Source organism: Fragaria vesca, linkage group LG6 (genome assembly GCF_000184155.1).
Source record: "Fragaria vesca subsp. vesca linkage group LG6, FraVesHawaii_1.0, whole genome shotgun sequence".
NCBI classification, from domain to species: domain Eukaryota; kingdom Viridiplantae; phylum Streptophyta; class Magnoliopsida; order Rosales; family Rosaceae; genus Fragaria; species Fragaria vesca.
Window position 1 is genome coordinate 26,326,256 of NC_020496.1, and position 14,023 is coordinate 26,340,278.

At 38.4% G+C, this 14,023-nt stretch overlaps 1 protein-coding gene across 1 annotated transcript; it reads right to left on the minus strand.

Annotated features, from left to right (window-relative positions):
* Positions 1-5,143: 5,143 nt before the first annotated feature.
* LOC101295061 (probable xyloglucan glycosyltransferase 5-like) lies at positions 5,144-8,474 on the minus strand. Its single transcript, XM_004303788.1, has 5 exons — positions 7,483-8,474; positions 6,933-7,241; positions 6,547-6,837; positions 6,070-6,183; positions 5,144-5,979 (listed from the first exon to the last, which is right to left on the minus strand). The coding sequence occupies exons 1-5, from the start codon at positions 8,197-8,199 to the stop codon at positions 5,329-5,331; spliced, it is 2,082 nt and encodes a 693-aa protein (XP_004303836.1). The 5' UTR covers positions 8,200-8,474; the 3' UTR covers positions 5,144-5,328.
* Positions 8,475-14,023: the final 5,549 nt, after the last annotated feature.

Here is a 14,023-nt window from a genome sequence, read left to right on the forward strand (position 1 = left end):
GCTTCTAAACATGCGCACGTTATGTGAATTACTGAATGGCACCCCACCCTTGGACAAACTTCGAACATTGGATATGAGAGATGTTAATGCAATACTAGTAATGCCATATATATTAAGGATCCATCATGATCCGATCAACTAGTGCAAAATTTACTTTTTGGATTGGTCTATCTATAGAGTATATGCCAACTAGTTTCTATATACGTGACTGTAGAAGATGATAAAGTAATGACCATAAACGGTCTTGTTAATTAGTAACCTAGATGATGTAATCTAGAGGAAACACTGTGTTTCCTTCTGTATTTTGAGCTCTGTTATCTCCTCTCACTGCCTTTGGTTTGTGCTGGTGTTTTGTCGTTTGGGCTTTTTGCCTCTTTAATGAATTATTCAGCTTGTCAACAAAAAAAAAAAAAACACGGTCTTGTTAATTAGTAACCATAACACCAACATGTTTTCCTCAAAACTTCACATTTTCTAAAATGTGCCCAAGGAAACAAGATCATCTAGATCATTTGTTGGCAGTGTTTCAAATGTACTTCGATTCCTTGTTATATACGTAACTATTTTGATCACTAAAAGTCTAAAACATTGACAGGCAACACATCCCATATATATCTGTTGCAATTTGCTAAGAGTAGTTTCGGTAACTTGGTGATATCTCCTCTTAGCTTTCATCAAACCACGTACTAAGTTTTTTTTTTATCTCGAGCACAAGGATTCTGTTAGAACAGCTAAATTCCTCAAATCAAGCCATGATCCATTTGATTAAGCTGCCATGATATTCTAGTGTAAATGCATATCAGTTTAGATATTGATGTATGGTTTAATGCCTACTAAATTACTACTGTTGTAACAGCTAGCTAGCAGTGATACTACTGCTATATACCTTGTACGTTTGCAAACAGAATGATATTGAAAATCATCTTCAATACAGAATTTCACTGTAGTTTAGCTGTTTAGGTCACTAATGACTCCATGTATGTAGACATAACAACCGAATGCAGGATCCGGTAACGTGGAGATTAATGTTAGGACTTCATCAACGAGTCTAGGCAACATATGCATCAACATAAATCAAGTTTATTAAGCAGACAACTTTGTCCATCGATCGATCACCATCTTCATGATTCAAAGTAGCAGGCTTTGTTATGACTTATGAGGCTTGATTAATTAGTCACAAATTAAGAGCCGGAGACTGAATATAGAACCGCATGCATATATATGACTTGGATTCGCACTGCAATCACTTGAAAGATTTGATTGATAAGCCTAAACAGTATGTCAATAACCACATCGTGCAGGACAGATTCAGAACAAGGACGTCGTCGTTTAAACTTACCATGGAATAATTCTTCGCTTATTTTTCAGTTTGGGCGCAGAAGAATAGCAGAAACCCTAACCTTAACCTCGTTTCTTTCTTTTCCTGAACATTGTCAGATTTCTTATGTCTAAAAGAGTTGTCTTTTGAGGGTTTACCGGCCAGAGCGAAAATTACAGGCTAGCTTACAGTTTAATTCTCATTTCTCAACTCTGCTTCTCCAAATCCCTAAAGCATATATATTCATCTGCAAACCCAAAAACAAAAACAAAAAACCAAACAAATTAAACAAAGGGGTTGGGTTACTCTGTTCTGTGTTCCTGTGTATTATAGTCAATAGTATATATTTTTGCCTACGCATTTTCTTCATTTTGATTTAACAGTGATTAGTGATACATGTATCATCTATGTCCTTTCTTCATTTTCATTTTGGGCACAGAAGAATAGCAGAAACCCTAACCTTAACCTCGATCGTTCCTCTTTTCCTGAACCATTGTCAGATTTCTTTACGTTTTGTAGCTGGAGGAACAAATTGCTCGATGTTTATTGGTGAATTTGACTTCCAAAGTTAAAATAGTTGATAGTGGGTATAGCTAGATTTATAGAAAACCAGATATTGAACAGCTTAGTTTGGTTAATTATGTGGTTATCACTACTCCATGATTTCCTTCCACTTTTCCAGATCATTACCTAGCTATCATTTGCAAATTGCAAATAAGGTTGTAAAGGGCACAAAAGCTAGGCTAGCTGCTTAGTTATCAAAGCTGATGCTAAAAGAGGGAATATTAGCAACATATACCTTCTCGGCAGGGCCGTCTTATTGGTATCCAAAACTGCGAAGCAACAGTCTGAACGTTTGTTAAAACGAACTAATCGACACATCCATAGCATTCTATCAAAGACTTGTATTTGATGATTTCTAATTCTTCTTTCTTTTCTTTTTTTTTCTTTTTTTTTTCCAGAATTGATGATTTCTGTTACATCCATCTTGGCCTAAATTCCTAATGGCAGTTAATTAGCTGGCTCGTTATGGTGATCATCATGAAGATAATGGTACGGCGTCACACACAAACTGATCCCAAATGAAAGGTATTATCGACAATCAGACCAAAAAAAGAAAGGTATTATCAACAAAGAGACTGCAGAGATAGATCTGATGAAAGCGCTCGACACCCTGATTGGAAAATGACACAGAATTCTTAACAACACTATAAATTATAAAAGGATGCGACACTACATATGAAGAGTAGTTTACATCTATTGACCATTATATATAGACATTTGAATCAATTAATTATTTGCTTGCTTAACTAAACATATATGCAAATTATTAGACAAACACTTGAACCAGTAGTACTGTATGACACCCCACTCTTAGACAAACATTTATCATATCGAACTTTGGATGAGAGAGATCGATGTACGTTAATGCAGTTCTAGTAATGTCACTACTTATAAGGATCCATCATAATCCGATCAGCTTTGTGTCGATTTTGTGTTTTGTAATTCTGTCACATTACTTATCATATAAGCATTAACCTTAACCCTGAATTCAAAATAGTAAACCCTTAGTAGTGCAACTTCCAAATATGATCATATTACCCAACTTGCCTAAAAAGCAATTGTGTATGCTTCAGTTAAAATGGCAAGACTGAAGTGGGATGATCGAGCGAGGGGTGGATCATCTTGATTCAAATCTTCTTACCAATAAGCAATTGTGTATGCTTTGCGGTGACAATGATGATCATGATCAAATAGGTCGAATTGGCCTTTCCAAGTTTGCATCTTTTGTCATATCCATAAATAAGCTAATTTTGTTGCTCATAGAGTTGCACCATTAGAGCATATATGTTCCTACTCCACTAGTTTGGTTTCACCCTCTTCTCCTTTCAGTGTCCCCAGAGTCTCATTTAGATCAGTTGGAAAGACTCGTTAGTCGTGATTTTCTTTTATAGTTTCGTTGTTTGCTTTTACTGGTTGAAAAAAACAAAAAACAAAAAGGGTAAATTGGGGTTGCGAGCTTCTCTATACTTTGAGGAAAACATTTAAAGTTTTAAACGACATGTATCGTGCTAGTAGGCCAGAAGCCTCCAACGCAGTAGGGCACCCAGAATTCTCTCCTTAACAATATGTAGTACATGCATAGCTACAAGACACCACTGTGGGCATGCATGTGATCTATAGAAGATCTTGATCAATCTGTATATGGAAAATTTATTTTTATTCTTATATGCAAATTAAATTATTGCTTCAGAAGATAGTCAAGTTACGAAGGACCCCATTTTACTGGGCAGTTTATGAGAAAGAGATAGGAGAGACTGTGAGTTTTGTAAGAAGGAATACAGGAATTTCATGCCTGCATATTCAGGTCCCAGGCATTATTTGTCTCCAGACAATAAATTGGGGGAGCTGCAGACCACATCCTTGGGATTCCTTGCTGGGTTTGTTTTTCTAATGAAGCTAATATCGCTGTCAATCCCAAACAGTCATAAAGCCAAAGCTGCTAGGTGGTGCTACCACATTTATGAAGGATATCAAAGACACTGAAAGATACATGTGAAGTAGTTAACCTAGTCTTGTCAAATGATCAAAAGGGTTACATTCACTTCCCATGCTATCAGATGGTAGAGTTTACAGTTGCAGCAGTGTCAGGATGAATGAAGGAAGAAGTAGATTCATTTATTTTCAGTATCTATCTGAAAGAGTACTCTTACATTAAGGATGTTGGTCTCAAAAAAGTAAAAATAATATGAATGGGGGTTTAAGTTTGCTTCATTTATGTGAAAAAGGAGGCTCGGTACTTGATAAAAATGACGGTAGTAAAACCTTATGTAAGGGCATCTTTAACCTTTGGCTTAAAACTCAAACCCGCTTGCTTAGCAGGTTTTAGTTTATCGTTAAGTATGCATGTTTTATGGTGACTACAACTCTCTTATTCCCTCAATACCATAAACTGTGTCATAAATTGACATTTTAGGTTCTAACTTACATGATAGTGCTATAAACTAATGAAATTGACAAGAGCAATGATCATGGTGACAACTGACAACCAATTAAGCTAGCTAGATTCTACATTTCATTTTTCTTTCCTTGGGAACTTTATTTCTTGCTTGTGCCTTGTTGCTATAAACTTTTATCAACTTTAACAGTTTAATAGACTATTCAGATGTATGGTCTGCTTTCCAAACCAGCATCATGTAACACAAAGCTTGGAAATTTATAATCTTTTCATTAGGGGTGATGCTTTGGTCATTTTTAACATAGCAAACATTATATCTACTGTAGTTGTCCAAAATTGAAAAGTTTAGAAGAATGCTTTGAAGGGGTTGAGGTCCCCATGACTTGCATGGGGTAGAGGTTCTTTGTATCTACTAAAACATGGATTCTTTTTCTAGAAATTAGAGGTTGGCAGTTTGGCATACACCTGGCCATAAACCATTAGTAGCTCTAGTGGTAGCATTAGACTATTAGCACTGTGGGACATATTTTACAGCACCATCCTAATCTTTGCAAATCCATGGTCACAATATTGAGTAACATGCAGCATTTGTAGCTCTCTGCCTGCCGACACTTTTTCACAATTTCATATTTTCATAGTGCTAGGATTTTTACATATTACACGAGTAAGAAAAATGACAGAAATATAAACTTGGTATAAAATCAACTGGTGCAATATACACAGAGTTTTACATTTGTAAATGTTGAGATGCAAATTTTCCTATATAAATCAACCTATTTGGTATTTGAATACGTTGTCGCTCATCTAAGAATAGCAAACATACAGAAATCTATAGTTTGAGAACCAAAAAGAGAAAACAAGAACATGGTGTGAGGCTATGAGCAAACAATACAAGGACAAAGAATCTATATGGGCAATTCTAATGAGAAGAAGCTCTTTGCATCTACCTGTGTGCAAATTTTGTGCACCAAGCTGAAAACCATATTGGTTTGCCATCTCTTATTCACCCTTTATTTTTAGCTTTACCATTAACTTTTCACGCGGATAATTACTAGCTCATCTGTTCACCAATCAGGTCAAGACCCACCAGTAGAAATGATATGCCTTGAAATAGTAGGAAGTAAAAATGTACCCCTTGAGCTGATAGAAGGCTTCTGGCTGCAGCAGTGAGCAGTAAGAAAGCAAGTGCCAGCTCTTTCTTGTAGATCTTGTTCAATTTCTTTACATGAGGTTTAGGAGCAGCAGCTTCTTGTTGCTCTTTTAACTTGTTAAGCTCAGAGAGACCACTGTCTGAGGTTCCTCTATGAAGTTGTTGGTGGTTCATGGCTTTTGTTTCCCTCTCCTCCACAGCTAACAGGTCAGATTCTGATGATCGTCCCGCCTTCTTGGTTACAATCCATTCATATGAACTCCCCAACTGAAACAACCCGGATACCATGGCATTGAATTTGGTCACAGACATTGTGTTTTCAAAAAGGAGGTAGGGGACTATGAAGGGGAAAGATCTAGGAGAAGGAAGAATATTCATGAATGACATAAAAACGGGCACGTAGCATATAACCCACATGGATAGCTCAGCTTCAGGGACAAACATGGTCAAAGGAAGTATTATGCAAAACAATGTGAAAGAGTAAAATGGGAGGATTAACTTCCTAAGGAGAAAGAATAGTAGTATCAAGTTCGCCTTTTTCCAGAACATCATCTGCGATATGGCATTTAGCACACTATTAGAATGATATAATCAAGAAAGTACATTACTGACATTGATTGGAGGATCTAAATTTAAGAGTACCTTTGAAGTAATTATTGCAGGGAGGCACAAACGGAAAAGATGCATTGGACCAGAATGCCACCGGTGTTGCTGTTTTTTGTAAGCTTCATAAGACTCGGGAAGTTCACAGAGGACCTGAACATCAATACTTAAAAGTGTGAATCACCATGTGACAAATTTTAAGCTGCCAGTACTTTTTTTAAGAATCCAATGAACATATTATTGAATTCAACGGCGTTTAGAAACACGCCGTTAAACTATCACAATATCATTGTTTGTTTTGTATGGACTACATTTTATGACGTTTTTCTGGATAAATGTCATCAACACAAGCTTTTAATGGCATTTTGCTCAAAAACGCCATAATCAAAATGTCATTAAAGGGTATATGTGTAGTAGTGAATATTGATGGTATATAACCCCTAAACTAGTTATTTTGATTGCAGAACTACTAGAAACGGTTAAGTTGGATTCAAATACACTATTGAGCAGACTTACCTTGACATCATTAAGGAATATGAACTTCCAACCATTTAGATGAGCACGAACTGCTATATCCATGTCTTCTACTGTTGTACGCTCAAGCCAACCTCCAGAGTCTTCAAGTGCTTTGATTCTCCAAACTCCAGCAGTACCATTGAAGCCAAAAAAATTGAGGAAAACCCCATTAACCTGCTGTTCCACCTCAAAGTGGAAACACAAATTGATGTTCTGGAGGCGTGTCAACAAGTTTTCGTCCTTGTTAACAAAAGCCCACCTAGCCTGAACCAACCCAAGTTCAGGATTGTCCTACCACACAGGTTTAAATGGCAAGCCAAAATCAGTCACTAAAGAAAAATAATTAGTAGACACTAAATGATAGAACTTTTAGAGATCTTAGCCACCTTAAAATGGGGAACTGTCAGCTTGAGGAAGTCAGGGTTTGGTTGGAAATCAGCATCAAAGATTGCAACAAACTCATAGTCCTTCACATAATCACAGTTCATTGCAGACTTGAGATTCCCGGCTTTATAACCAGTTCTAACCAAACGATGCCGGTAGATTATATTGACACCCTTTTGGCTCCACTTAGTTACCTCTGCCTTAATTAACCACTGTATGCTCTCATCATCAGAATCATCCAGAACTTGAATCAGAAGGTGTTCTTTAGGCCAATCAAGTTGGCATACTGCTGAAATAGATTGTTCATATACCTACAGACAGTTTTTTGATAAAAGGTCACTGTCATGAACATGATGAAAAATCTATAGAAAATAGTAATTTGTACTGTTATACTTTGCTAGCTACTTTCCCATTTACAAGATTATTTCAATTTGGATATTGTGTGAGCTTATAACAAAAGTTATATCAGTATTAGCTATTCTTACATTAATTCACATATAGAACCTAAATAATAAGTCAAGAAATAAAGAGATTCAGACCTGAGAAACTTACCTCTCTCTCATTACACATTGGAATTTGAACAAGAACCTTGGGGTAGTTGCAACCAGAACCTTCCAAATCGTCTGGCTTGTATGGAACTTCTATTCTTGGCTTAATTTTCTTGAACTTGATCCAGAAGCAACCTAAACAAAGCAGCAGCCGGTCTGCGGATTGGATTAAGAAGAGAGCAATACAGAAGTTAGTCAAAGCTTGAATTGCAGGTGCAATGCAATCAGCTCTGAACTCCAACCATGCCACATAAACCAAGTGAAGCCATCCCCTAATCTCCAAAGTCTCAGGGATATGCAAGCTGCTGTTCTCAAAATAATGCCAACCTTTCAAGTGAGCAACCACTTCAAAAGCCAGAAAAGCCAAAGCTATCACTAAGAACCCCATAATGACTCCATACAAGATCCTTCCTTTCCCTGATTTCTCATTCTCCATTTGCCCAAAAACCAATCTTTTCTTAATGGCACCAAGCAAGTCCCAAAGAACATTTCCCAGCCAAGAAACACAGCCTACAGCTTTATGAGCCTTGAGAAGCAAAACCCATGTAAACTGCTTGGCATTCTTGCCTCTGTCCTTATCAACTGGCCTGAACACTTCATCAGGACCATTTATCTCAAGAAAAGAGTAGTTGGGGTTCTCCATAGTCACCACCACTGGAGTACCCTTACTTGAGTTGTAGTCCTTTCCCCACCACCTGGAAAAATCTAAACTTGGAGCCATTTTTGACCTCTCAACTGAACTAAACTGAAGCACACAACCAAATGAACTGAAATTTCTCAGTATGACAAGTAAAATCTACAAGGACAGAGATTCTAGAACACCATTTCAGGTCTAAAACCACTAAACAACACTAACATAGAAGGAAACCTTAAAAGCCAGAAACCAAAAGGAGAAAAGTGACAAACACAATTGAGACCTAGTCCAAGAGAATCAGATCCCACACTGCAAAGACTTGACCAAAACCAGTTCAAGTCTCAGCATTTTATACCCAAATGCAGCAAACTAAGAAAGGCAGAGAGAAAAGAGAAGGAGAGCAAGAGCGTGTGGGTGTTTCTTTTTGACACTACCAAAAAGCTCCAACAGCTACCCAACATGGGAAATTACCATTTATAAAGAATGTTAAACACCATTAATTTGTTAAACGCTTAATCTTTGTGGGGGCATGATTAGCAATCTGATTAGCACTTTTCAAGAAACACACTCAAACCTTCATATCACATTATCACCTTTCCACATATAACCATTAGCTAGACTGAATAAAATAGGTTCTAAAATCAGACAAATCCATTACAAATACATTGTATAATCAAGAGGAAATATTTGAGCCATCGACAACTAAAGCTCTCACTAAGATGAAGTAGCAGACCATGTGAGAATAAAAGAGCTAGAATAATCCCATCTTGATAAAGAAAGAGGACACTACGGTGTGGGGTTTTGGAATTTGCATTAAGTTTTTTTTTTCAGAAACTGAGGAACTTACTCTAATGATTAAAGTAATCGAACTTGATTAGAGTATTAATAACAAAGACAAAGGGAAAGGATCGAGAGGAATGGCCACAGACAATGCAGATCCCAAGTCTTATCTGGCCTCGTTCACTGTCTTAAATTTAAGCTAAATTTGTTGCCAACCTTCACAAACACAGGCACGCAATATGTCGGTGGTCGTAAAGATCAAGCCACCCTAGCTAGCGCCTAGCTGCAAAAACTTACAATGTCTCTTTTCATGCCATGCCAAATGAAAAACATCCCTTTCATGGCTGTGAATTTATAGTATTTACATAGAAGCGTCAAGCATTGTCATCACAGTCATCACTTACAAATGATATTTGAGTTAGAGTCGAGATAAGTTGATGTAGTAGTTTGCTTTTGTTTACTGGAGTCGGGTTTTCTTAGTTTGTGTTATGACCCCTCTCTTGCTCGTGACACATTTTGTCAATTGTCATTGCTTAAAATCATTATTTGTCATTATTTCGTCATTGCCTAGTCTTCTAATTTGATAGTTTAGAAATTTTATTAACACATTACAAAATACTAAATACACATACCTTATTTAATACACCACATATCTAATTTTTTGTTTTAACATTTTACTAGATACACAACCCTAAACTTCCTAAACTATCCCCATTCATAATACACCATACATATTAACTAAAATACACATCTTTTATTTTCTCTTTTATATACCATCATAATTTAAAATATATATTAAGAAAATAAAAACCCTCAACAAGAACAAGCGGCTACAATATATAATCTCTCACGACATCATGAACATTAACCTATGCATCTTCTAGTTTTGTTTCTTTTATCCATCTTGAAGCTCTTATGTTCAATGTTGTTTTGACCAACAAAATTTCTCCCCAGCCCCGAAATGAGGCTATTTACCTTCTCTACGACCACAAGCTGAAGTTAAAAGATCCACCGGAGATAGTCCTTTCTTTGACCTATCTTGACTTTAGTGGGTCTACGAATCCGCGGTATAAGCATAGGTAACATTTTATCTCAGTCGCATAGATATTCACATGTCTGTTGGTGAGCATTTTGGTTTTTGTATTCATTGTGTTTGTTAGTGCGTTATATAATTTCTTCTTAGCTGATTGTACTTGAATTATAAGAGTTTGATTCATTCATCAAGCTCGAGCTCTCTCACTGCAACAAACGTACATATATCAAAAAATAATTTAAAGTAAATTAATTGAGCATTATTGCATAATTTCCATATGTGGTTGACCTAGAAAAGGAAAAGAAATTGCAAATGTAAACTACTAATAATTTGGAAAAATGCCCATTTAATACTAATTATAGGGACTACTAACCTATTTCAATAAAAATCTGTTTACTATGCCCAATTACACAAATCTTAAGAAAAAGACTAAAATATCATTAACCCTATTAATACCCATCTCATTCTCTCCTCTCATCCACCGATCAAATCTATCTATTCTCTCTCTCTCTCTCTCTCTCTCTCAAGCCCCGTTGTTCTGCTTCTTCTCCGATCCGGCCACAGAGTTCGCTTGGATCTACGTCGTTGTCGTGGTCCTCAACGATCTGCTCTAGGAGAAGAAGGAGAAAGATCTCCTTGGATCCATGAAGCTGTCCCGCCGCCGATCGACTCCTCCAGCTAGTAATACAACCGCCGATCCATCGACAACGTCGTTTAGTTGAGAAGCAGGTTAGTAGGGTCCAACTCCCCTAATAGCACAACGTCGTCTACAGGCCAAGTGGTAGATCTGATCGGCCTCCAACTGAACCTGCTTGAGTTTGTCAACGACGAGTACCGCAACAGTCGCCGGCTAATTAATCTGTTTCCGTTCATTTCAACCACCTCGCCCAGATCTGCAAGACCCTAGGGCTTGAGTACGAAGAGAAGGTCCTGCCGTTGATCGAGAACGACTTGGTGGTGGTGGTGCAGTTCAACGACGATCGGCTCCAGCTTTGAATTCTCTCTTTCACTCTCTCTCTCTCTCTCTCTTCTTTCTCTATCTCTCTCTCTCCTACTTTTTTTCTTTTGCTTTTTCTGTTATTGTGAATTTTGATTGGATTTGTGTATTTTAGTTGTTGAATGTGGCATTTTTTTTCTTGTATTACTGAGAAGAATCATTATTGTGGTAGTTATATTATGTTGAATATTGAATGTCGGCAATGGCGAAGATAAAATGGAAGTATGATGTTTGTCGGTGGGCTTTTATGCATTTGGGGGGCAGTACCGGGGTTTCTGGGGTCTGAAAGTTAGTTTTTAAGGGTTAGAAACCGAGTTTCTACAACATTTAGAGCCAATAAGTCGATTACTGGGGATCAGTAACTGAGTTACTAAGGATTACTAGGGTCAGTAACCGATTACTGGGGGTCAGTAATTAAGTTTTTTGGGTCAGTAATTGAATTTCTAGGGTCAGTAACTGAGTTTATGAGGTCAGAAACTGAGTTCCGGTGATCGGTTGCCGAAGTAACCGAGTAATTGGGGGTCGGTAACTGAGTTTTTTGGGTCAGTAACTGAATTTATGTGGTCAGTAACTGAGTTTCTAGGGTTAGAAACTGAGTTCTGGCAATCGGTCGCCGAAGTAACCAAATTACTGGGGGTCAGTAACTGAGTTTTTTGGGTCAGTAACTAAATTTCTAGGGTCAGAAACTGAGTTCTGGCGATTGGTCGTCGGAGTAACCAAGTTACTGGGGGTCAGTAACTGAGTTTATTGGGTCAGTAATTGAATTTTTGGGGTCAGTAATTGAGTTTCTAGTGTCAGAAACTGAGTTCTGGCGATCGGTCGCCAGAGTAACCGAGTTACTGGGGGTCAGTAACCGAGTTACTGGTGACCGAAAAAATTCCGGAGACCGGAGTCCCGCGGTCGGTGTCTGGAGATCCGGTGAGCTACCGGCAAAATCTTTCCTCTCTCTCTTACACTTTCTCTCTCTAAGCATGTATAAAGACCAAAGGTAAAAATGTCTCAAAAATATTATTTTATTATGAATTTAATAAATATTTGTATATTTGGGCACAAATAAGTCTCTTTCATATCCCTTACAATGACGCTCTCTCTCTCTCTGACAAAACCTAGAGACATCGCCTTTTGCTCCTTTGCCTGTCCGGCTGCATTGCGGCATCGGTAATGGCCTCTGGCCTAACCGGCGCATGGTGGCTGTGGCCGGACGGGTGTTTTCTGTTGGAGATGTGCCTCGTGCTCAGAGGATCAAATCGCAAGGTAACCTGATCTATCTATCTCGGTTGAAAGTTGTGGTTGTTTCATGGAGGTGGGTTGGGATCAGAGAGGAATCAGGTCTTTACAGGGTAGGAGCGGCTTCAGGTGGCTATCGGCGATCTGGCTAGCCGAATTTTGGATCGCCGTATAAACTGATGTGGATCGATGGCTGGTGGGGTTGTCTCCGATTCTTGTTGCAGGATATCTGGGTCTTGGTTGGCGCTGGGTAGACTGAGATGTTTGACGTTGTCGATCGATGATCGGACGGCATCATGGTGGAGGCCCAACAACAGTGGTGGGGAGGAAGGGCAGAGCAGCCACTGGTTTGGGCCGGGAGGAGGAATGGGTGTCTATTAGGTTTGGTCAATTAGGCCTTGGCTAATAATGCTGGGCCTGGTGGTGTTTGGGCCTGGATTACCTATCTAGGTCCAAGAGGGTCAATTGTTCTTTTTACAACTTTTAGTTGTTTCTGGTTTTTAAATTTCATAGTTATGTTAATAAGTCGCTACCATTTTTTGGTACGACGTATTGAGGTAGGTTCTGGTGTGGGCACCTTGCATGTCTTGTCCGTTCTAGGTAGGTGACGAGTTCCTTGCATTGGCAAATGGTCGCAATCTCCTAGTGACAGTTATGTGTCTACTCTAGGTAGGTGGCGAGTTTCTTGCTTGGTCAAATGGTTGCTGCCTCCTAGTGGTAGAGTGAAACTAAGTGTTGCCGGATTCAAATTCTGGTGGCAACATAATGGGAAAACTGTGTTATGTGCAATTATGCTTCTTTGTAATAGAGTTATATTTCCGATATGTCACCAAAATTGTAAAGCGAATAGAGTTGCCAGTATAACACTCTTCGCTAATTGGTGCTTGTTAGAATACATGTTTGTAGTTAAGTCTCTTGTTATGATCTCAGGAAGTTCTCTAAATGTGCTTTGTAATCTGGGGTATAGGCTCTATATCCCCCCCATGTATTCCGCCGTTTCATTAATCAAGGCTTGAGGGCAACCGCATCAGCCCTTACTTCAAAAAAAAAAATCTCTCTTTCATTCAATTGGGGTCAAAAATCTTATTATCATTAGAATGAGGTTTGACTTTTCTATTTTTGTGCAAATGGTCATTATCCCTAATAACTTAGATATTTTGGTAATTTAACATACCATAAAATCTATCGTTAGGTGTATGAAAAAAGATCGAGATGTGCATCTAATATTCTGCAATGTGTGAATAAAATTTCTCTTAATAGTTTAGAAAAAAAAAAACCCTAAAGCTTTTATGTCAGCCTTAAGCTTTTATGTTCCCCAACGAGCTAGGTTTGGCTTAGTTGGTAAGGGTGTGCTTGTGGTGGAGACTCCGTCTAAGTTTGATCCCCGCTGTCAGCATGCCTCGTTTGGTTTGCGATCTATAAATTCTCGTGTGGAAATCCATACTGGTATAACGGGTATGTGTCCACCTTAAGTCCTTAAGGATTAAGGTTACGGGTTTGCCCTGATGATGTTGGTGTAGCCTAACCAAGCTCTCACCTAAACTTTTTGTAACAAAAACAAATACAACGGAGAAAAAAGAGGTCTAGTGTGGTTACCTGGTTAGCGGGTGCTGAAGGCATTAGTAAGTTAGCAAGTTCACGCGTCTCACATCGTACGGGGGAGACAAGTTGTTGTGCTTAATGCAAAGTCATCTCCTTACAATGAGACGCGTTTTAGGATGTAACATCGTGAACAAAGTCGTGAGGGTAGGTGGGCCCAAAGCGAAAAATATCTCAACTGTGTGGACTAGGTTGTTACTGATTGTATTAGAGTCTGCCCCCGACCGGAAGTGTGACGACTGCCCTCGACCGAAAGTGTGCAGACTGCCCTCGGT